Source organism: Oncorhynchus clarkii, chromosome 6 (genome assembly GCF_045791955.1).
Source record: "Oncorhynchus clarkii lewisi isolate Uvic-CL-2024 chromosome 6, UVic_Ocla_1.0, whole genome shotgun sequence".
Lineage (NCBI taxonomy): Eukaryota > Metazoa > Chordata > Actinopteri > Salmoniformes > Salmonidae > Oncorhynchus > Oncorhynchus clarkii.
Window position 1 is genome coordinate 9,444,535 of NC_092152.1, and position 24,261 is coordinate 9,468,795.

At 42.0% G+C, this 24,261-nt stretch overlaps 2 protein-coding genes across 3 annotated transcripts in view; both read right to left on the reverse strand.

The window, feature by feature from the left end:
* The window catches only part of LOC139410591 (acetoacetyl-CoA synthetase), a 55,382-nt gene extending 44,498 nt beyond the window's left edge, over positions 1–10,884 (reverse strand). The window contains exons 1-4 of the mRNA XM_071155890.1: positions 10,212–10,884; positions 8,909–9,012; positions 8,383–8,503; positions 5,322–5,435 (exon numbers count right to left, since the gene is read on the reverse strand). Of these exons, the coding sequence (XP_071011991.1) occupies positions 5,322–5,435; positions 8,383–8,503; positions 8,909–9,012; positions 10,212–10,344 (472 nt within the window). The 5' untranslated portion in view covers positions 10,345–10,884. The remainder of the gene's footprint in view (positions 1–5,321; positions 5,436–8,382; positions 8,504–8,908; positions 9,013–10,211) is intronic.
* A 3,373-nt stretch (positions 10,885–14,257) lies between these two features.
* LOC139410592 (bri3 binding protein) lies at positions 14,258–22,986 on the reverse strand. 2 transcript variants are annotated; one of them, XR_011634519.1, is made up of 4 exons: positions 22,648–22,970; positions 18,528–18,630; positions 16,410–18,385; positions 14,259–16,136 (listed from the first exon to the last, which is right to left on the reverse strand). XR_011634519.1 is itself a non-coding variant. In XM_071155891.1 (3 exons), exons 1-3 carry the CDS (start codon positions 22,825–22,827, stop codon positions 17,964–17,966), a joined length of 705 nt encoding a protein of 234 aa, XP_071011992.1. In that variant the 5' UTR covers positions 22,828–22,986; the 3' UTR covers positions 14,258–17,963. The 2 variants fall into 2 exon arrangements, 1 of the variants encoding a protein (XP_071011992.1); XM_071155891.1 differs by having other exon boundaries at positions 14,258–18,385; positions 22,648–22,986.
* Positions 22,987–24,261: the final 1,275 nt, after the last annotated feature.

Sequence of the window (24,261 nt, forward strand, 5' to 3'; positions counted from 1 at the left end):
ACAGCTGATCGTCCTCGCAGTGGCAGACCACATGTAACAACACCTGCACAGGATTGGTACATCTGAACACCACACCTGCGGAATAGGTACAGGATGGCAACAACTCCCCGAGTTACACCAGGAACGCACAATCCCTCCATGAGTGCTCAGACTGTCCGCAATAGGCTGGACTGAGGGCTTGTAGGCCTGTTGTAAGGCAGACATCACCGGCAACAACGTCGCCTATGGGCACAAACCCACCATTGCTGGACCAGACAGGACTGGCAAAAAGTGCTCTTCACTGACGAGTCACGGTTTTGTCTCACCAGGGGTGATGGTTGGATTTGCGTTAATCGTCAAAGGAATGAGCGTTACACTGAGGCCTGTACTCTGGAGCGGGATCAATTCGGAGGTGGAGGGTCCGTCATGACCTGTGTGTTGCAGCATCAGACTGAGCTTGTTGTCATTGCAGGCAATCTCAACACTGTGCGTTACAGAGAAGACATCCTCCTCCCTCATGTGGTACCCTTCCTGCAGGCTCATCCTGACATGACAATGCCACAAGCCATACTGCTCGTTCTGTGCGTGATTTCCTGCAAGACCGTAATGTCAGTGTTTTGCCTTGGCCAGCGAAGAACCCGGATCTCAATCCCATTGAGCACGCTTGGGACCTGTAGGATCGGAGGGTGAGGGCTAGGGCCATTCCCCCAAGAAATGTCCAGGAAATTGCAGGTGCATTGGTGGAAGTGTGGAGTAACATCTCACAGCAAGAACTGGCAAATATGGTACAGTCAATGAGGAGGAGATACACTGCAGTACAGCCACACAAGATACTGACTGTTACTTTTGATTTTGACCCCCCCCCCCCCCCCCCCCCCCCTCTTTGTTCAGGGACACATTATTCAATTTGTTAGTCATATGTCTGTGGAACTTGTTGAGTTTATGTCTCAGTTGTTGAATCTTATGTTCATACAAATATTTACACATGCTAAGTTTGCTGAAAATAAACGCAGTTGACAGTGAGAGGACTTCTTTTTTTGCTGATTTTACATGTTTTCCAAAAGCTTCTGAGAGAAACACATTTAACTGGAACTTACTGAGCATCAAATGAATTGATCTGCAGTTTACATGTGATATTAATAGACGGACATAGGTCAAGCACACCACAGAACTAGAATGACATTTCTATGTAATACACAAACACAAGGTTAAATGAAGGAGAGAACAGTGAGAACCAGCAGTAAGCAGCTGAAGGGTTCATTTCTAGAAGGATAGATGGAGGTGTGTTTTGACTGCAGCCATAAATCTTGACTGGTTTCATCTGCTGAGTGGTTATATTTCTCTCTCCCCCCACACTGAAAAGGAAGTCCACACTTTATCAAACAGAGTGGGACAAGGACACGTAGCGCACACACACACCTAGCAATACAGCACAAACACACCCACAGATACACCTAGTATTACAGCACACACACACACACAGATACCTCATATTACAGCACACACAGAGATACACCTAGTATTACAGAACACACACGCACACCTCGTATTACAGAACACACACCACCAATTATGGTTTACCGTACACTGCAGATACAGTACACCTACAGGTTGAGTAATGTTATGATATTCTGCTTCAGCCATCTTTAGGACCGGACAACACAGAACAGCAGGGAGAGTCCATCTCGAAAAATAATAATACAAATCACAGTCGTTGGTCTTTTTCTGTGATTCAAAAGGTTTGTTCAGCTCTCCTACTGAAACTAGCAGGCTAGCCCATGTCGGTCATCTTGCCTTGTTACGTGGCATAGGGTGAAAACTGCCCCTACACTGATCTTGGGTTAGTTTTGTATTTCCTCCCCCAACTAAAATGGTTAAAGTCAGAATTGACGGAGGGGAAGCTGATCCTAGATCTGTACCTAAGGGAAACTTCAGAGCTTGTTACATAATGGATCGACAGCATAATGGGAGCTTAGCTTCTTCCACATCTACTTTTTAAGTTTACTGGGCTAGTTTGTTTATTTATTTACAAATAAGGTACCGTGGAAACCTTAATAGTCCACCGTACTTAGCTACATCTCATTTCCATCTGCAGCAGTCCCTTTGTGGAGCATATCACACACACACTGCTGATGGGAGGACGGCTCATTATAATGGAACTGAGTGAATGGAATCGTAACAAACACATGGAAACCATGTGTTCGATGATAATGTGTTTGATACCTTCCCAACATTCCACTCCAGCCATTACCACAACCCATACTCCCCAATTAAAAAGGTGCCACCAACCTCCTGTGACACACACACACGTAGTATGACAATAACATGACTCACGGAGTAGAGGTGGGGTGAAGAGGACAGAGTCAGGGAGGAGAGGACGTGGTCATTACACAGTCCCACTGAGCTCACCTTAAATGGACCCTCACATTTTTTATTTTATTTCAACTTTATTTAACCAGGTAGGCTAGTTGAGAACACCTTTATTTAACCAGGTAGGCTAGTTGAGAACACCTTTATTTAACCAGGTAGGCTAGTTGAGAATACCTTTATTTAACCAGGTAGGCTAGTTGAGAACACCTTTATTTAACCAGGTAGGCTAGTTGAGAACACCTTTATTTAACCAGGTAGGCTAGTTGAGAACACCTTTATTTAACCAGGTAGGCTAGTTGAGAACACCTTTATTTAACCAGGTAGGCTAGTTGAGAACACCTTTATTTAACCAGGTAGGCTAGTTGAGAACAAGTTCTCATTTACAACTGTGACCTGGCCAAGATAAAGCATAGCAGTGTAAACAGACAACACAGAGTTAAAGAAGCAGAGACTAGAGTCATTTAGCTAATGGATCCCATGGCTTTGTGGTGCCAGGGCATGTAGCCTATAGCGTTGCTTCAGTTAATAGATAAACGTTTATTGGTAGGTCTATTTGGTTGTCATTTTCAACAACAAAAATATAAATCCCAGAACAGCAAGAACAGCAAAGGACCTTGTAAAGATGCTGGAGTAAACAGGTACAAAAGTATCTATATCCACAGTAAAACGAGTCCTATATCAACATAAACTGAAAGGCCGCTCAGCAAAGAAGAAGCCACTGCTCCAAAACCGCCATAAAAAAAAAAAGCCAGACTACAGTTTGCAACTGCACATGGGAACAAAGATCGTACTTTTTGGAGAAATGTCCTCTGGCCTGATGAAACAAAAATATAACTGTTTGGCCATAATGACCATCGTTATGTTTGGAGGAAAAGGGGAGGCTTGCAAGCCGAAGAACACCATCCCAACCGTGAAGCACAGGGGTGGCAGCATCATGTTGTGGGGTTGCTTTGCTGCAGGAGGGACTGGTGCACTTCACAAAATAGATGGCATCATGAGGGAGGAAATTTATGTGGATATATTGAAGAAACATCTCAAGACATCAGTCAGGAAGTAAAGCTTGGTCGCAAATGGGTCTTCCAAATAGACAATGACCCCAAGCATACTTCCAAAGTTGTGGCAAAATGGCTTAAGGACAACATAGTCAAGGTATTGGAGTGGCCATCACAAAGCCCTGACCTCAATCCCATAGAAAATTTGTGGGCAGACCTGAAAAAGTGTGTGCGAGCAAGAAAGCCTACAAACCAGACTCAGTTACACCAGCTCTGTCAGGAGGAATGGGCCAAAATTCACCCAACTTATTGTGGGAAGCTTGTGGAAGGCTACCCGAAACAGTCGACCCAAGTACTAATGCTACCAAATACTAATTGCAAGTACGTAAACTTCTGACCCACTGGGAATGTGATGAAAGAAATAAAAGCTGAAATAAATCATTCTCTCTACTATTATTCTGACATTTCACATTCTTAAAATAAAGTGGTGATCCTAACTTTTACTAGGATTAAATGTCAGGAACTGTGAAAAACAGATTTTAAATGTATTTGACTAAGGCGTAAACTTCCAACTTCAACTGTATATATAATAAACTGTCCTTTGATCAGTCACATTCCTGAAGCCCCCCCCAAAAAAATAAACCCTTAGTTTTCTGGTACATATGGAAATTAAAAAAAGGTTGAGGCCCCCCCTCAAGCTGCCACGCCAGGACACTGGGTTTGAGTCCCATACCAAAACATATTGCTGCCGTGCCAGGACACTGGGTTTGAGTCCCATACCAAAACATATATTGCTGCCACGCCAGGACACTGGGTTTGAGTCCCATACCAAAACATATTGCTGCCACGCCAGGACACTGGGTTTGAGTCCCATACCAAAACATATTGCTGCCACGCCAGGACACTGGGTTTGAGTCCCATACCAAAACATATTGCTGCCACGCCAGGACACTGGGTTTGAGTCCCATACCAAAACATATTGCTGCCACGCCAGGACGCTGGGTTTGAGTCCCATACCAAAACATATTGCTGCCACGCAAGGACACTGGGTTTGAGTCCCATACCAAAACATATTGCTGCCGCGCCAGGACACTGGGTTTGAGTCCCATACCAAAACATATTGCTGCCACACCAGGACACTGGGTTTGAGTCCCATACCAAAACATATTGCTGCCACGCAAGGACACTGGGTTTGAGTCCCATACCAAAACATATTGCTGCCACGCCAGGACACTGGGTTTGAGTCCCATACCAAAACATATTGCTGCCACACCAGGACACTGGGTTTGAGTCCCATACCAAAACATATTGCTGCCACACCAGGACACTGGGTTTGAGTACCATACCAAAACATATTGCTGCCGCGCCAGGACACTGGGTTTGAGTCCCATACCAAAACATATTGCTTTGGATCAAATCAAAGTAAACCAGCTCTTCAAGTAGGACTAGTCGGGTGAAACATGTTAGACTGCCTGCGTTATATTACAGCGTTCTACTGTGGTGGGGAGTAAGGATGGATGAATAGGGCCATTTAGAATTTGCTTCAGTTACCCCATGCCAACAAAGGCCTCTATATAGACAGAGACCAGCGGGGGGGGTAAAATCTGCACCAATCACAGGTCAGGATGAAGCAGGCTGGGGTGTTCCTTGCCCAATTGCAGAAGAGAAGGTCTGACAAGCTCCGTGCAGGGGGCCCAGAGTGAGGGAGAAGGGGTGATGATCGAAGGACTCTACAGAGGTGGGAGATTATGGTAGGACTCTCCCTATGGACCCTGGTCGGTCAAAAGCAGTGCACTCGGTGTAGGGAGTAGGGTTCCATTACAGATGCAGAGCCTAGTGCTTGATGAAAAGTCAGGGGGTGATTTGTGGTGTGGTGTGCATGTTTCTAGCTGGACTGTCACACTGTCGTCAGACAGAGAGCCTCTCCTCTTGACCTTTGTGAGTGTAGGGGTTTGGTGGTGATGCTACATGGTGACTCACCTACGACTCTGTCGCCAGTCCCGACACCCATCTTCCTCATGGCGGCGGCGAACAGCGCCACATCGCGCCTCAGCTCCCCGAAAGTCACCTTGGTGATCTCGTCATTTTCCTCGGCTTAGAGAGAGACAGAGAGAGACCGTGAGAGAAAATGAGAGGTAGACAGAAACTAAAGCCCTATTCGCACTGGATTAGATTTACTGGTGGAGACAATTACATAACCTAGGTGCATGACCACAAATCAGCACATCCGTAAGTTAAATCCCGTCCGAATCGACTAATTCCAAGCTCCTCTGATAATATTAGTCCCGTGCGAATCGACATCCATGTGTTTTGAGAGAAATGTTTGACAGGTGTTTATCGCAGTTTCAGCAAGAAAAAATAATAACTTGATTTGATAAATGGAGCTTACAAACAAAGTGCAGTGACACCAGAGACTCCGGGTTCGAGCCCAGGCTCTGTCGCAGTAACACCAGAGACTCCGGGTTTGAGCCCAGGCTCTGTCGCAGTAACACCAGAGACTCCGGGTTCGAGCCCAGGCTCTGTCGCAGTGACACCAGAGACTCCGGGTTCGAGCCCAGGCTCTGTCGCAGTAACACCAGAGACTCCGGGTTTGAGCCCAGGCTCTGTCGCAGTAACACCAGAGACTCCGGGTTTGAGCCCAGGCTCTGTCGCAGTAACACCAGAGACTCCGGGTTCGCGCCCAGGCTCTGTCGCAGTAACACCAGAGACTCCGGGTTTGAGCCCAGGCTCTGTCGCAGTAACACCAGAGACTCTGGGTTTGAGCCCAGGCTCTGTCGCAGTAACACCAGAGACTCTGGGTTTGAGCCCAGGCTCTGTCGCAGTAACACCAGAGACTCTGGGTTCGAGCCCAGGCTCTGTCGCAGTAACACCAGAGACTCTGGGTTCGAGCCCAGGCTCTGTCGCAGTAACACCAGAGACTCTGGGTTCGAGCCCAGGCTCTGTCGCAGTGACACCAGAGACTCTGGGTTTGAGCCCAGGCTCTGTCGCAGTGACACCAGAGACTCTGGGTTCGAGCCCAGGCTCTGTCGCAGTGACACCAGAGACTCTGGGTTCGAGCCCAGGCTCTGTCGCAGTGACACCAGAGACTCTGGGTTCGAGCCCAGGCTCTGTCGTAACTGGGAGGTCCATGGGGCGACGCACAATCGGCCTAGCGTCGTCCAGGTTAGGGAGGGTTTGGCCGGTAGGGATATCCTTGTCGTCTCATCGTGCACTAGCGACTCCTGTGGCGGGCCGGGCACAGTGCACGCTGACCAGGTCGCTAGGTGCACGGTGTTTCCTCCGACACATTGGTGCGGCTGGCTTCCGGGTTGGACACGCGCTGTGTTAAGAAGCAGTGCGGCTTGGTTGGGTCGTGTTTCGGAGGACGCATGGCTTTCGACCTTTGTCTCTCCCGAGCCCGTAGGGAAGTTGTAGGGACGAGACAAGACAGTAACTACTAACAATTGGATACCACGAAATTGGGGAGAAAAAAGGGGGTAAATAAATATAACAAAGTGCTGCGTATAGCCAATATATGAAGAGCGTTTCAGTGAATGCTTGTGCTTATAGGTTGTGCGCCAATGAATTGAACATCGCCAAATGAGTCCGTATAAAAACCATTGCGCCTTTTTAACACAACCCTTGTTGTTAATACATCGCAAAGCAGCTAAACTACATCTGCAGGCATGGGGCCATTTAGGAAGTGTTGTACTGCAGAGCACTGAACTATCCTAATGATTACACTTCCTCAATACAGATATTGTGGTAACACTATACCGAGGATGCTTTGGTATGGTTCTAGAAAGTTATCAGCGTTGCCCGTTAATCACCTAGACATGTTGAAATATCTTCATGTATAGATTAAATCCAGGCTTCAGTCATAATTGTCAATTTAATGAAAAAATAAATTAATTAATGTGAATTACAGTGGGTCAGTGTGGTAATAACACAAATCCAGGCCGAATCGTCCTCTGGAATAATGGACATTCTGGGGTAATAAATACATAACCAACGTTCTCTTGTAATACTAGTCCCGTGCTTTACCAGACCAAATTACAGAGAAAAGGGCTATAGTTAGTGTATGCAAAGCTATCCAAGTAATAACAGATACAGGAATAACAGATACAGGAATGATACAGACCTGCTCTGACCTACAGGGCCGATACAGGGACCTGCTCTGACCTACAGGGCCGATACAGGGACCTGCTCTGACCTACAGGGCCGATACAGGAACCTGCTCTGACCTACAGGGCCGATACAGGAACGATACAGGAACCTGCTCTGACCTACAGGGCCGATACAGGCACGATACAGGAACCTGCTCTGACCTACAGGGCCGATACAGGAACGATACAGGAACCTGCTCTGACCTACAGGGCCGATACAGGACACATTAAGCAGTAGTGCACTGCCACCTGAGTAATAGCGCTCCTCTCCTAATTAACTTACAGGAGGTGGGCGGGCGGTGGGTGGGGTGGAGACCGCATCAAATGATAACAAGAGGATACCCATCAGGATATTAAAAACCCAAGGAGCGAGCAGGAGCCGGAAAACCCTGTGGCTCCTAATCAAATCACACTGCCCTGCATACCGTATGGACCCGTCGTCGGCCAAAAACATGTTGAATTAGGAGAGCTTATTGGGGGAAATAAAACAGCTGAATTCCAGGTACTATTTTGGACGGGGTTGTCAAGGTGACCTTTGGAATAATCTTCTCAGTGCTTCAGTAATGATCTATATGTGTAAGATATGCCATTTAGCAGACATTTTTATCCAAAGAAATGTACAGTCTGCGTGGCCCCAGCAGGAATTAAGCTAGAATTATAATGGCCATTAGAATATCATTGTGACCCTTTATTTCATAGTTGACACACTAGCTATAAATATATATTTTTTAAGCACAATAATTATAGTATAAAAACATGTCTGGAAGCACAGGGTGCTGGTGCTGATTTAGGACATTTACTCAACTGCAGATGAATGGGATCTTGGAAACTGACCAATAAAAATGGAGAAAAAAAAAAGCCTAATAAATTGACTGATTTGCCTCAGCCGTACTTACTAGCAGCATAGAGGGCCACCTTGTCCTGGTCTTTGTGCTTTAGCAGGTTCTCAGCATAGTTCATGCGGCTTCCTTTGAACCACTCTGGGACGTCCGATATCCTCTTGGAGATATCCACCACCTGAGGAAGAGGGGAGGGGAAATGGCTAATGTTCTACATGATTCAAACCTGGGGTAAGGGAATAACGACTACAACGTAATACTGCTCTGCTCTAAGCACAAGGGTAACGATAAGTAACTGACTGAATAGAAATCGATTGGACCCCTCAAAGAACTTTATAAACTCTCCCTAATCATAATGACACAAATTGTGAGAGATCACATTGTAGAAGGTGTTACTGCACTAGATGGATGAAAAAGCACAATAAAAAAGGCAATGTCTCTGTCCCAAACAGCTGTCAGAGCCCTATGGACCATGGTCAAAAGAAGTGCACTACTATAGAGATTAGGGTGGCATTTAGGATGCACCCATCCACTTATTCAGTGTTATGTACATAAGAGAGCAGGAAACAGTGGGTAGACACACCTCCTCATACATCCTGGAGCTTACTACCCCACAGAAACGCCACACCTCAGCCCAGAACTCAGGGTAGCTCTCCACAGACCACTGGTACAGGTCATTGTAGTTGGCTGCAAGGGGGAATGACATCAGAGAGATCAATCATGAGGTTTGTCCTCCAGCTGCTACACATTTTAGACAAAAATAACCACAGGAACGTACCGTTTACCCTATTTTGTATATGGTTTGGTTTTGCACCTAGGCAAAGTTAGTTTTGTATTTGGATGTTCAGTTCCCTCGTCAATAGCTATTGAACCAATCAAGCAAAACAACATTTTTACAGATTTAAATCTTCTGAAAAATATAAGTCACAATAAAAAAAAAGGTGTTGATTGTTCGCCATCCTCCCCTGATTCAGAATATACCATTGTCATGGCATGCTTGGTTCAATAACTATAGAGAACCACAGTATGTTTCATAATACCCATAAAACCTAGCGGTCATACAAGGAAATGGTTCAAATCGATTTTCCACCATTCAATTTTCCCCATAGGGGATTTTAAAAACACTTAAAATAAGGTATGTGTTTTGTGTAGGCTTACCCTGGCGTGATTTTTTGATAACTGTAAATCTCTCTAGGACAAGGTGACATCAATATATTCACCACACCCCCGCAAAATGAAATGTTAGCCACATTAGCAGTTTATCATAAAGAACTACAAATGCCATGCTTTGGAAGAGTGCCGAATCGAGCCGAATGTAAGAATTTTTGGATTAACTAATGTTAGTCATTAATACATTGTCTTTTTTTTTTTAAATGGACAATTCTGAAAGCGGTCTTGTGCAAGTTTTAAATTGACACAATACCTGTTAGCAAAGGTGTCGGCTAAAGATAGCTTGCAGGGATTTGTTGTTTTGTATGCCGTCTACTTTGACGCTAATTAGCATTTTCGAATCTGAGAGTGAATACAGCTGAGCAGGATATATTGATAAGTCAACTTGTCCGAGAGACATTTACATGGTTATCAAAACAACACGCCACGGTAAACCTACACGAAACAGTGTTTCTAAAAATTCCCTATTGGAAAAAAATGTATGGTGGAAAAACGATTGGAAATTATGACAGCTCCATCGTGGGGCAACTACAGTACTTAGGCTAGCATATAGCAATATTATAAAATATGCACACAGCTACATTTGCTAATGATGCAGTGTGTTGATTCTCCCTAGCAAAATGAATCGATTGGTACCGAATGTATAACGTTAAATTAGAGGTGACTAGCATGACTGTCCCCCGTCTGAAAAGCTGCTCCCTCGCCGGGTCACTCACCTAGATTAAGCCCAAAGTCTCTGTTCACCTGTGTCCTGAATCTGTCCATCTGTGTGTTCTTCTTTGAGTCTGGGTACCATAATACCTTCGACTCCATTATCTTCTCGCTCATACGTTCGGTGTCTTTTGACATTGTTGTTGCCGCCTCCGTTAAAAAATGAGTCTGTCGTCCTTTATAGCAAGCTAGCTACTGTAGCTAAAACAGGCAGCACACTTCCAAGAATGAGTATGAGACAGAAGGCCAGATTGGACTGTCATTCCATGCGGACAAGCTGCAAGGATAAAGCCAGTAAAGATCCCTCCCACCGTGAGGTGACGCGGCTGTCACAATAACACAAAGTATCCTTCCGCTTAAAGACGCAATCTATTTCTTCCATAATAAATCAATTTAGTGTTAAACCAGTGTGATATCTAACCAATATCCTCGAATTGTGCATTATTATTACATACAAACTGTAAAAAATACGAGTAAATTGCATTACAAAAGTACTTTCCCTCAATCACTGGTGGCAAGGGACGGTGTACCTGTCGTTTCTCATCAGAATTATTGACCTACTGTTCCAAAGGGATTTTAATGGCAGGCTGTTTTTTGAGAGAGCAAAATGCATGCGTGGCATGTGCACTGAGGCCTCTGCCAATAGGTTTGGACCTTTTTGGCACAGATGGTATTGTGCGGACCCCTGACCATCGGGTTTGGTTCAAGTCCTGTTTAAACTGTCCCACCTCAGCCTAATTTCTTTCACAAAAACATGCACTTGGGGCATAAACAGGTGTTGTGCATTGTTATGAATATTTTTTGGGTACATTTATTTTTAAATACAAACAAGCACACTTTTCTATAAAATCATGACAATACGCTGTTAACTTTGTAGAATGGTTGCAATTGCATAATATGTTCAAGGTACAAAATATGTTTGATCAAAATACATGTAAAAGACTGTGATCTTTGGGGGTCAGAACGTTCAAGCGGAATAATATCACGCGGGGGCACGCCACCAGTTTGTCTGCAACCTGATTGGTCGAATAAAAACTGGCTCCACATCAGCCGAGACACGTCGTATGCAAAAGAGTGGGTCGACCGTGTTGACTGGCGGCACTGATGTCCAATGAAATATACAATCTTGATCAGTGACAGCTCTCGAATGAGGGGATTCACCAATAAAACTCTCAGAACTAGAGAGCGTTTTAGAGGTGTTCCCAATCAAATTGCTATATGGTCATGCCCCTCCTCAGTCACTTTCACTGTCCAGAACCGTGAAAGAGAAGATAAGTTGTTTATTTTCAGAAAATAAACTCTATCAAATGCTTACATTCAATAAATAATTTCACTGTTTTTCTTGATACTCTCAGACTGCTACAGCATGAGGTAGACAAATATGCTTTGTTGTTTCACAGTGAAAGAGGAAATAGTTTTGAAAAGCAAAGAGTTTTGAAACACCTAGATAATTATTTCTTAAAACAGCAGTCCAGCTTACCAACAAAAAAAAAGAGCTGAGTGGATGGATTTTCATTACTCTTGAATGCCAAATCAAAGTCTGATTATGGATCGGAGCGATGATGCAAGTGAAAAGAGAGCAAGAACTTGTGTTGTGAAAGATCAATGAGATCAGTGTAGATCAGTGTGTCTAACGCAACATGCCATATTATAGCTCTGGTCCAGGTCATGGTGTGATTACGAGTGGAGGAAAACGCACTACGCCCTGGACTTAGAACTGAGACCTGTGTAGCTAGTTGATGGACCAGCAACATAAAGCCCAGTGCAGGTCAGATAACATCCATTGCCACCTTCTACCCAAGTAAGAAAAACTGTGAAATAGTTCAAACTTTTGTTTATATCAGACTGTGAAACCCACAATAAAAGATCCCAGCACCTTGTACAGTAGATGCTGTACTCGTGCCCCGTTCATCGACTACAGTAAAAGTGGCACTGAACACTGTCAACTTTTTATTTAGCACATATCTCATGTTCTTGATTGTTAATATTAGCATACAGTGTTTGATACTATTCCATTTTTAACAGTGAGTGAGTGAACTAGTTAATACACATGAAAAGTGTTATCTCATCACCAGCTTCCTCTAACAGGATGTGTAGAGATCACTCATTTGTTACAGTTAAAGACACAATGCTTAATTTGTTTTCCAGTTGTACAGCAACCCCACCACTTGGTTTGATACAAAGCTTAGGGGAATTCCCGCCAAATTGACAGAATTATGAACACAAGGACTGACAGTCCAGGACTTCAATCAACATGACAGTTCTAAACCACTTGTCCAACTCATTCCACGGAGGGCCGAGTGTCTGTGGGTTTTCACACTCTTCCCTTGTACTAGATTGATGAATAAAGGGCACTAATTAGTAAGGAACTCCTCTTACCTGGTTGTCTAGGTCCTAATTGAAAGAAAACCCGCAGAATCCCTGTTCGAAACATACAATACATTGAACCTATAAATGACTTGTTTTTAAAGGCATTTGCTTGCTTCTGACACTTGAGACCGTTGTAAAGCTCATTGGGAATTTATAAATTCTATTCTTCAGCAATGGGTATAGGTTATGAATTGAAATGACCATTCAAGAGCACTATATATTGCAGATTGCACCTTTTAAGAGAGCAATTCATAAATTGGTATGTTTTTGACTTACTAATACTCGTGTTGGTGAGGCCAGAAAAATGAAAGCCCACTGTCCATCTGTTTGCATGACCATTAGTGTATGGAAGCATTCCTTGGATATGAGAAATCCTAAATAATAGTGCAAATGAAGCAAGAATGCACAACTCAGCCAAATGAAAGAATAGACCTTGATTCACCGATGAGTAAGTAAGTCAAGCCTAATTAGCCTATAGATTTGAATAAATAGGTTGAGGGCATCAATGCCATCTGTACCAACACATGCTTATTATACACTGAGTAGACAAAACATTAGGAACACCTGTTCTTTCCATGACATAGACTGACTGACTTTCCATGACATAGACTGACTGACTTTCCATGACATAGACTGACCAGGTGAATCCAGGTGAAAGCTATGATCCCTTATTGATGTCACTTGTTAAATCCACTTCAATCAATGTAAATGAAGGGGAAGAGACAGGGTTATGAAGGATTGTTAAGCCTTGAGACATGTATTGTGTATGTGTGCCATTCAGAGAGTGAATAGGCAAGACAACATATTTAAGTGCCTTTGAATTGGGTATGGTAGTAGGTGCCAGGCGCACCGTTTTGAGTGTGTCAAGAACTGCAACACTGCTGTGTTTTTCCCGTGTGTATCAAGAATGGTCCACCACCCAAAGGGGCGGCAGGGTAGCCTAGTGGTTAGAGTGTTGTACTAGTAACTGAAAGGTTGCAAGTTCAAATCCCCAAGCTGACAAGGTACAAATCTGTCGTTCTGCACCTGAACAGGCAGTTAACCCACTGTTCCTAGGCCGTCATTGAAAATAAGAATTTGTTTTTAACTGACTTGCCTGGTTAAATAAAAGTTTTTAAAAAAAGGACATCCAGCCAACTTGACACAACTGCGGGAAGCATTGGAGTACACTCAGCCTATGCAGTGAGAAGACAAACAAGCTGGCTTGCAGTGCAGCAATTGGGAAAGATCTTTGTACATGGGAAGATGTGAAAGACTTGTTCCACCTGCCAAAAAATGCCAGGTTTGGTGGGACTGGCTGAAATATGAACGAAGGGAGAGCCAAAGTAAAACATTGGAAAAGGCTCCTGTAACAGTGGCCTAAGGTCATTGTCAAGGCCACAATTGCCGGGAGTGAGTGAGTGTACTCCTGTGTCCACATCACAATTACATCACTTGAAAGATAGCCACTGCCAATTTTGAGCAATGATGTGATGTGCAAGATGTCTCTTTACTTTTTATGTCTGTACTTTACAATCAGCTACACTTGTGTGGAAACCAAACTCTTCTAGTTATTCAGCATTCATTACGCAAAAAAATGAAAGAGAGTGAAGAGAACATGAACTTAGTGGTCACGTCACTCAAATTATATATTGAATTGCCTATGTTTTTGACTTTTGCAAAGCAAAACAGTCAAGCCTTAATGTGGTGATAAAGTTGATTTATTCAAATCTTGGGACCTCAATTTCACTTTAAAATGACTCCTCTCGAAGACTAATTTCCACAACACTTTTCAATACATGACACGGTTCAACAGCAGGCAGTAGGGTAGAAGAACATCCCCACAAAGGAAAACAGAGGTAGAAAAACAAGATATGAACACATAAGGAAATGCTAAAGAACTACAGGGAAATATACTCAAGTTTCACAAGACTAAGTGCTTCAAACAGAAAGACGAAGAACGTTCATTTTGGCACAGCACATGTGGGGACTACATAGACAGAAAAGAACGGATGTTCAGTTGGAATGAATATGGGTCTTATTGACCCTTATAGTTATTACTCTACTCAGTGAGAGATTTAAAGTTCATCAAGTCGAGACATTCTGCTGCCATTTTACTGTGTCAACATCATCAAGGTGATGGATAGTAAAGATCTGACAGAGACAGACAGAGAGAGAGAGACAGAGAGAGAGACAGAGAGCAAAAGAGAGAGACAGAGAGCGAAAGAGAGAGAGACAGACAGAGACGAGAGAGACAGAGACAGAGAGAGAGAGACAGAGAGAGAGAGACAGAGAGAGAGAGACAGAGAGAATGTATAACGAGTTGGGACCTCATACACCATCATTCAATATTGGGCCTAGTCCTTTCTCAAAACTGAAATAAAGATCAAATGCTGAGAATTCTATTATTGAGGATCTGTATGACAACTCAGCAGCCTACTACATCTTACAGTTGTCGTAAATACTTAAGTCTACCCTCTGCTGTGATGAACCTATGGATGACAGCATGATATGTGTTGGCTGGAAAATACATGGTTGGCTCTACAGCACATGAATCAGTACAAAATGATCCAAGATGACCTATTTTACAAATCAATAAACATTTAATACTCATTCAATTCTTAAATATTTCCAACGCTTACAATGTTAAAATACTGACTTAACATATACAACATTGTAACATTTTGCTATAGAATAGCACATTACATCATTACATTACAAATGAAAATACAGTACATAATCAAAACTACATTTGTGTAGACAAGTTCACTTCTGGAGGGGTGGGGCTGGAGAGATGGTATGGTAGCCAATGATAACATTTGAACTGGCACCAACTAAACCAAACCACTTACTGAACACCCGCCCAACAAAATGGACTTCTATGGGACTGTATATTTATTCTAATGAAAACACATTCAAAATGTAGCACAAAAGTAGATTAGAGTTAAATGATCAAATTTCCTTTTTAGGAAATTACACACTATGGCCCTATAAAAACGTACACTTTGCGATGTACAATTATGCAACGCAGGAATGACCAAAAAGTGCATCCAAATTCACAACAAATACAGATATAGTCTAGGCATGCATAATGTGCCATCCACTGAAACAGGGAGGACTTGTCACACGGCAAATAGAATTATGTTTTTATGGGAACTACTAATACGCTTCCATTATAACTATACTTTATTGTGGTATTTCTACCATTAACACCCTTATCTCAATGTGGATGATGAGCCCGAGTATAAAGGTAGACCTTCCATCCTTCTGCAGATGGCTGGCCACGATTCAAACACGGCTGTGCAACAAAATCAGTGTCACTGTAACATAGTAGGCCTTTACACTCGCACCTATAAAACGGGTTGAAAATGACAGATTTGGGCACTGATAAACGCCTAAATTGGAACGCAGTGACTGTACAGTAACATGCTATAAATGACATCATAGCTCAGTGACTGTACAGTAACATACTATAAATGACATCATAGCTCAGTTGCTGTACAGTAACATGCTATAAATGACATCATAGCTCAGTGTCTGTACAGTAACATGCTATAAATGACATCATAGCTCAGTGACTGCTATAAATGTCATCATAGCTCAGTTGCTGTACAGTAACGTGCTATAGATGACATCATAGCTCAGTGTCTATATAGTAACATGCTATAAATGACATCATAGCTTAGTGACTGTAGAGTAACATGTTATAAATGACATCATAGCTCAGTTGCTGTACAGTAACATGCTATAGATGACATCATAGCTCAGTGTCTGTACAGTAACATGCTATAAATGACATCATAGCTCAGTTGCTGTACAGTAACATGCTACAGATGACATCATAGATCAGGGACTACAGTAACATGCTATAAATGACATCATAGCTCAGTGTCTATACAGTAACATGCTATAAATGACATCATAGCTTAGTGACTGTAGAGTAACATGTTATAAATGACATCATAGCTCAGTGACTATAGAGTAACATGCTATAAATTACATCATAGCTCAGGCTCTGCACTTCACAGCTCTGTATGGGTTTTGACTGACAGATGTTCTGAACTTGTGCACCTCAAGCGACAAGAAGTGGTCACCATCCCTCCCACTAATTTGGCAACGTCTGCTTTTTCTGTTGTCTGAGGGAAATGCTGTAAATGAAGAGGACTCTATGTATTTTCAAAGATGAGACATTGAGGATCAGAATAAATACCACGGATGTGATACAAGCCAAACACCTGTGAGTCCAAATGTGTACTTCACATTTCCATATCATTAAACTAATATATACAGTGTCACCGTTTATGATCACTTTGTTTGATGTATAGTTACAAGATGACATGGCGTCATACCCTGGGTTGTTTTGAACAAAATGAGCCTGTTTGTCTATTGTGAAGAAAAAATATCGCTGAAGAACACACACCTGAATACACTCATGACTCTTTTCTATGTGCACCAAAAATATGATCTGTTTCCCTGGTCAAAAGACCTATTAGTGAGAGGATTTTTTTTATTTTTTATCCAGGAATATTCTCATCATGTTACTGAATGTATCCAGAGTATTTTCAGATTTCGTTATTAACAAATGGGGTGAAAAGTACAGTCAATGTAAAATGCACATAAAATCAACAGTGTAATGTTTGGATTCATTCTTGTGAACTATTGTGTCCTCAACTTGTCTTAATCATGTTCCCCTAATCTCCAAACTGTTCCCTTTCAATTGCTACCAATTTAGCCCTATCCATACAGGCCAATTCCCATGAGTGTAAAGGGTTAAGTTGATATTGATGTGGGGTATATTCACATAATTGTTCTTGATATTCTTTTTTAAAAATTTCTCCCTGAGATTTTCGTGCCTGCCCAGGTTTCGCCAGTCTTAACTTTTTTTCCAGTGCTTTTCCAATGATTCACATGCATGAAACGCACACGCTTGCACACACACACAGTATGTCCATTATATAGAAAGAGAGGTCCTGAAATACGCCAGGAATGACCTACTGCTACAATGGAATGGTGACATTATTTTTGACTATACATCTCAGTGTCAGGACGGAAAAAATGCAATAAGTAAAACTGCCATTGGTCAACTAACTACTGAGCTAACTGGGATGAAATACTTACAGTTGTGTCTGGTCCCGCTATGACACCATCACATACCCAAAAACAAAACATCCATCCCATTTTTTCATTGAACACAATTTCCAAAAAGAGCAACCATCAGCAGTTGTTAAACAATATAACAAAATATCAACAAGTCAGGATAAAAATACAAATAAAATAACACTAAAAAACAAGCTCTTTCTCATAACAGAAAGCCTCGATCTGCTTAGATTTTCCTGCCCTTATACACCCAAACCTCCAGCCACCCTATGGATACAGCCGTTGTCAGCAGTGGGTGTGGTGGGTCAGCTCTACTTCTCCCCGGCGCGCTCCAGGCTGTCGATGACCCTGCTCAGCCGGATGTTGAGCAAGCGGATCTGGGTGTCCAGGTGATTGATCTTCTCCTCCAGAGAGGCAGTACCCCCACCTCTACGCCAGTACGCCCCCACAGGCCCCATCATGAAGTACACAGCCATTACGAAGCAGAGAGGGAGCACAGCACGCTCGGGGTCCCCCTCAAACTTCTGCAAGATATACAGGCAAGAGAGGGCAAAGAGTGTAACTCGGGCCAGCCAGAAGAAGCGGCCAAATACGATGTGCAGCAGGTAGAAGAATCCCCCCAGAAACAGGGAGAGGAACCAGTAAGCCACCAACACAGCAGCCACTAGGAGCAGGGCACGAGCCGGGGAGTTTGTCAAAGACGTTGGGCTGAAGTAGTGGCTCAGGTTGGAGGCTGGGGAGAGAGGAAAGAATGAGCGACAGTACATGGACAACAGAGAACAATAGACAAACTTCCCAGGCACAGTCATAATTTACAACATATCACAGACATGTCCCGACGTCGAAACATACCCACTAAATAAAAATCCACTTACCATCAATGCCCATCACATCCAACAGATCTGTCCACATCTTCCAAATAGTGTCCAGGAAAGAGTCGACGCCATGGACAAAGCGTTCCGTCGTCTTGGAGAAGAACTGTAAACAAAGAGGTGACATTTTGGGGAAATCCATTTGACTTCAATCACTTCTTGGCAGCAGCCCTTTTGATTTGAACGCAACCTTCCATATGTATTTGCCCGTTGTAAAATGTACTTTTTGGAACTGGATGCCAACACTCTGAAGAGGTGCTTAAAGTCGACCCATTTTGCATACCCCACCATAACATGAGACATCCATGGAAAACATAAATGGTTGAGATTTATAATCATTTGAAAGTTTAAAAACAGGGTTGTCAAAAAAAATATTATTTCTGGATAATTTTATAGATTTTCTTTTGACCTTTTACCTTTAGCAAGTTGTAGTTTAGGCCCTATTTTATATCATTTAAGGTCTCTGTGTTGCGCCCCATCGTTTGAGACACAACATTCTCTTGAACACAGGGTGGGTGTGACACGTGGTCCTCTGTAGCTCAGTTGGTAGAGCATGGCGCTTGTAATGTCAGGGTAGTGGGTTCGATTCCTGGGACCATCCATATGTAAAATGTACGCGCGCGTGACAGTAAGTCGTTTTGGATATTATGTTTTTGCAGATAAATGTACTAAAATAAGGACTAGAGTTTGACCGATTATGATTTTTCAACGCCGATACCGATACAGATTATTAGAGGACCAAAAAAAAAACGATAGCGATTAAGCGGCCGATTTTCTGTGTTTATTTATTTGTAATAATGGCAATTACAACAATACTGAATGAACGCTTATTTTAACTTAATATAATACATCAATAAAATCAATTTAGCCTCAAATAAATAATGAAACATGTTCAATTTGGTTTAAATAATGAAAAAACCCAGTGTTGGAGAAGAAAGTAAAAGTGCAATATGTGCCATGTAAGAAAGCTAACGTTTCAGTTCCTTGCTCAGAACATGAGAACATATGAAAGCTGGTGGTTCCTTTTAACATGAGTCTTCAATATTCCCACGTAAGAAGTTTTAGGTTGTAGTTATTATAGGAATTATAGGACTATATCTCTCTATACCATTTGTATTTCATTTACCTTTGACTATTGGATGTCCTTATAGGTACTATAGTATTGCCAGCCTAATCTTGGGAGTTGATAGGCTTGAAGTCATAAACAACACTGTGCTTCAAGCATTGCGAAGAGCTGCTGGCAAACGCAGGAAAGTACTGTTTGAATGAATGCTTACGAGCCTGCTGCTGCCTACCACCGCTCAGTCAGACTGCTCGATCAAATCCTAGACTTAATTATAATATAATAAACACACAGAAATACGAGCCTTAGGTCATTAATATGGTCAAATCCTGAAACGATCATTTCGAAAACAAAATGTTTATTCTTTCAGTGAAATAAGTAAAACCGTTCTGTATTTTATCGAACGGGTGGCATCCATACGTCTAAATATTGCTGTTACATTGCACAACCATCAATGTTATGTCATAATTATGTAAAATTCTGGCAAATTAAATACGGTCTTTGTTAGGAAGAAATGGTCTTCATACAGTTTGCAACGAGCCAGCGGCCCAAACTGCTGCATATACCCTGATTCTGCTTGCTCAGAACGCAAGAGAAGTGACACAATTTCCCTAGTTAATATTGCCTGCTAATATTAATTTATTTTAACTAAATATGCAGGTTTAAAAATGTATACTTGTGTATTGATTTTAAGAAAGGCATTGATGTTTATGGTTAGGTGCATTGGTGCAACGACAGTGCTTTTTTCACGAATGCACTTGTTAAATCATCACCCGTTTGGCGAAGTAAGATGTGATTCGATGATGAATTAGCAGGCACCACATTGATTATTTGCAACGCAGGACAAGCTAGTTAAACTAGTAATATCATCAACCATGTGTAGTTAACTAGTGATTATGTTCAGATTGATTGTTTTTTATAAGGTAAGTTTAATGCTAGCTAGCAACTTACCTCACCTCCTTGCTGCGCTCGCATAACAGGTGGTCAGGCTGCCACGCAGTCTCCTCATGGAGTGCAATGTAATCGGCGTCCAAAATTGCTGATTATTATGAAAACTTGGAAATCGGCCCTAATCAAATCGGCCATGCCGATTATTCGGGAGACCTCTAATCAAGATGCTTGTTAGTGTCGTGGCAATTAAACAAAAATAATTTTACTTCTTTAGGCTGTTTCATTCTGTTTTCATCTAGATTCAATTGTATTTATTTCCAAGATATAGCACACATTATTTTGCATACAGCAGGTTTATAAAAGGACCAAAGAGTTTGTTTTGTGGTTTCATTTTATCCATGGGGGGAAAAAAAAAATAGTGATACTGATATCTTCACAGCCCGAACTAAAATGAAAATATAAATTCAAAATGTAAACTTTGAAATGATACCACAAAGATAGTTGGTGCGCACATCAGAGAACGTTGACCTGAATGGGCATATCTGTTTTAAATTATACAGTCAAATCCATTGAAATAGAGATGACCGAAAAGACATGGACAGTTACGTTGACATTCGACGATGGGTGGACCGGCATTCATCTTTGTGGTAGTAATTACAAGTTCAAATGTATGTTCAATTTAAAATGGTGTACCAGTTAAACTGCAGTGGTCTAAAGGGATAGGTCCATTCTATGAATTCTATGTCTATGATTGAAATGAAACCCACCCTGTATTTAAGAGCATGTTGTGTCTCAACTGATTGTGGGTGCGATAGATAGATAGATAGATAGAATTCATAGAATGGACCTATCCCTTCTATGTCTATGATTGAAATGAAACCCACCCTGTATTCAAGAGCATGTTGTGTCTCAACTGATTGTGGGTGCGATAGATAGATAGATAGATAGAATTCATAGAATGGACCTATCCCTTCTATGTCTATGATTGAAATGAAACCCACCCTGTATTCAAGAGCATGTTGTGTCTCAACCAATGATGTATATAAACACTGAATTGCTGATGCTATGTATTGGCCAATGAGAGGCTTTCAAGCCACCAGTTGGCACTCCCCAATGAATTCTACAGTATTTCAATTAAATGTTTCAATAATAAAATTATATGTATTAAATAGTTTTTTTTGGTGGAGTAAACATTACTAATCTCAATATATATATACTTTAAGGAAATTGTTAACAAAAATGTTATTTTTTTATGTCTAGCTAACAATGTAATTTTAAAGTATATATTAAGGTGTCTGTAATAGAATACATGAGGCAAAAACGAATGCAGACATAAATAAATGCATTTCTATAGATTCCAAAATAAAATTATAACAGCGGGGGAGTATCAACTGGCTTCAACACAGCGCCCCCCATCAGTCAACTAGTGTGTGTGTGATATATAGATATAAAATGTGACGTCCACCACCGGTATTCAATGGAGAGGGAGACGCTATGCTAGCCTCATGTCTCGAATTTCAACAGGGACAACTCAAATAGGCTTTAATTTTTTTTTTAAAGATGCGATTCCAAGAGAACACTGAAATGTTGCCACGGCAGATGAGAGGCCGAAACCGAGACACAGCGTTGGGTCAGTAACCGAAAGGTTGTTGGATCGAATCCCCGAGCTTACAAGGTAAAAATCTGTCGTTCTGCGCCTGAGCAAGGAAGTGAACCCACGTTTCCCGATCACGTGGATATCGATTAAGGCAGCTCCCCTCACCGCTCCGATTCAGAGGGGTTGGGTTAAATGCGGAAGATGCATTCAGTTGTACAACGGACTAGGTATTCCCCATTCCTCTCTGAGGCTAGGTCAGGTGCATGAAGTCTGTGTCTGGTCAGGATTTAAAGCGTTAGTTTCTTCTACCTATAAATAGTCATGAAAATGTGTCGTGCCACATAAAAATGAGATCTCTAAATATATTACTTATTGGCTTGTCCATCTTATCTTGCTAGCTAGACTATTTTCAAAATGGCAACCATTTATGCATTTAATGTCTAGGCGCCCTTGGTTAGCAAGCTCTCTACCTGCCCGTTAGCTACTACCACCATTTCTTTGGACACCTCTTGTCATATAACATTAGCTTAAATTGGACGGAACACTTGGTTTGCTGATCAATCATTACTAACCTTGTAAAGACCTCTGATGTTGTCCTCTCCAAAAATATTGCTTAACATTTGGTAGAATCCGTTAGCCGCCCTTCTGAAACTATTCTGGTTGGTGGAATCTTTCCGGCTTCTGGCCGTCTCTGCACAAAGCAAAGACGCGAAGAGCAGCAACAGAATGAGGTGCGGTTTCATTCCCTTCATATTTCAGACGTCCAATACTACTCCAGTCGTGAATTGTATTAAATTGGGTCCGTTTAAATACAGATTAACTATTAGCTGCCAGTAAGGACACCTCCGTAGCGGAGTGATGACGGTGATCCCGGAAGAAACACCGTTATGAAGTCAGCAAGAATAATGCCGCATTCACGTGCTAGTCGCAAATAGAAAACTCGGAAATGTCCGACTTGCTGATTTGAACGCAGCACGTGTATAACTACAACCAGTTAGCAAGTCTGACATTTCCAAGTTAAGTAGTTCCGACTAGTACATGAACGCGGCATAGTTAAACCCCTGCCGGGTCACTAAATTAATACCGGTAATTAAGGCGCAAATGATGGAAAATATTCACAATGGCTTTACAAGTGGGATGCACAGTTGAGCGCTACATCTCGAGGGGTTCGTGCTGATTGTACGGAGATTGTGACAGCCAGTAAAATCGCGTCCCTTGAGAGGGTAAGAACAGGATGTTTGTCAGGAGAAGTTCAGTATTATCATAATAAGGAGACGTATACTTGTAATATGGAGGAAGAATTGGGAGGGGGGGGGGCAGTTTTGAATGTATGTACTGTACAAGTGTACAAGTGTACTGTACAAGTGTACTGTACAAGTGTACAAGTGTACTGTACAGTTGAAGTCGGAAGTTTACATACACGTAGATTGGAGTCATTAAAACTCGTTTTTCAACCACTCCACAAATTTCTTGTTAACAAACTATAGTTTTCGCAAGTTGGTTAGGACATCTACTTTGTGCATGACACAAGTCATTTTTCCAACAATTGTAAACAGACAGATTATTTCACTTATAATTCACTGTATCACAATTCGTGTTCCAAATGGACAATGACCCCATGCATACTTCCAAAGTTATGGCAAAATGGCTTAAGGACAACAAAGTCAAGTTATTGGAGTGGCCATCAATACCTGACCTCAATCCCATAGAAAATTTGTGGGCAGAACAAAAAAGTGTGTGGAGCAAGGAGGCTTACAAACCTGACTCAGTTATACCAGCTCTGTAAGGAGGAATGGGCCAAAATTAACCCAACTTATTGTGGGAAGCTTATGGAAGGCTACCTGAAAACCCAAGTTTGACCCAAGTTAAACAATTTAAAGGCAATGCTACTAAATACTAATTGAGTGTATGTAAACTTCTGACCCACTGGGAATGTGATGAAAGAAATAAAAGCTGAAATAAATAATTCTCTCTACTATTATTCTGACATTTCACATTCTTAAAATAAATTGGTGATCCCAACTGACCTAAGACAGGGAATCTTTACTAGGATTATATGTCAGGAATTGTGGAAAAACTGAGTTTAAATGTATTTGGCTAAGGTGTATGTAAACTTCTGACTTAAACTGTATATATATATATATTCTTATTTTAGGGGGGGGGGGGGGGGGTTGCCTGTTTAGCAT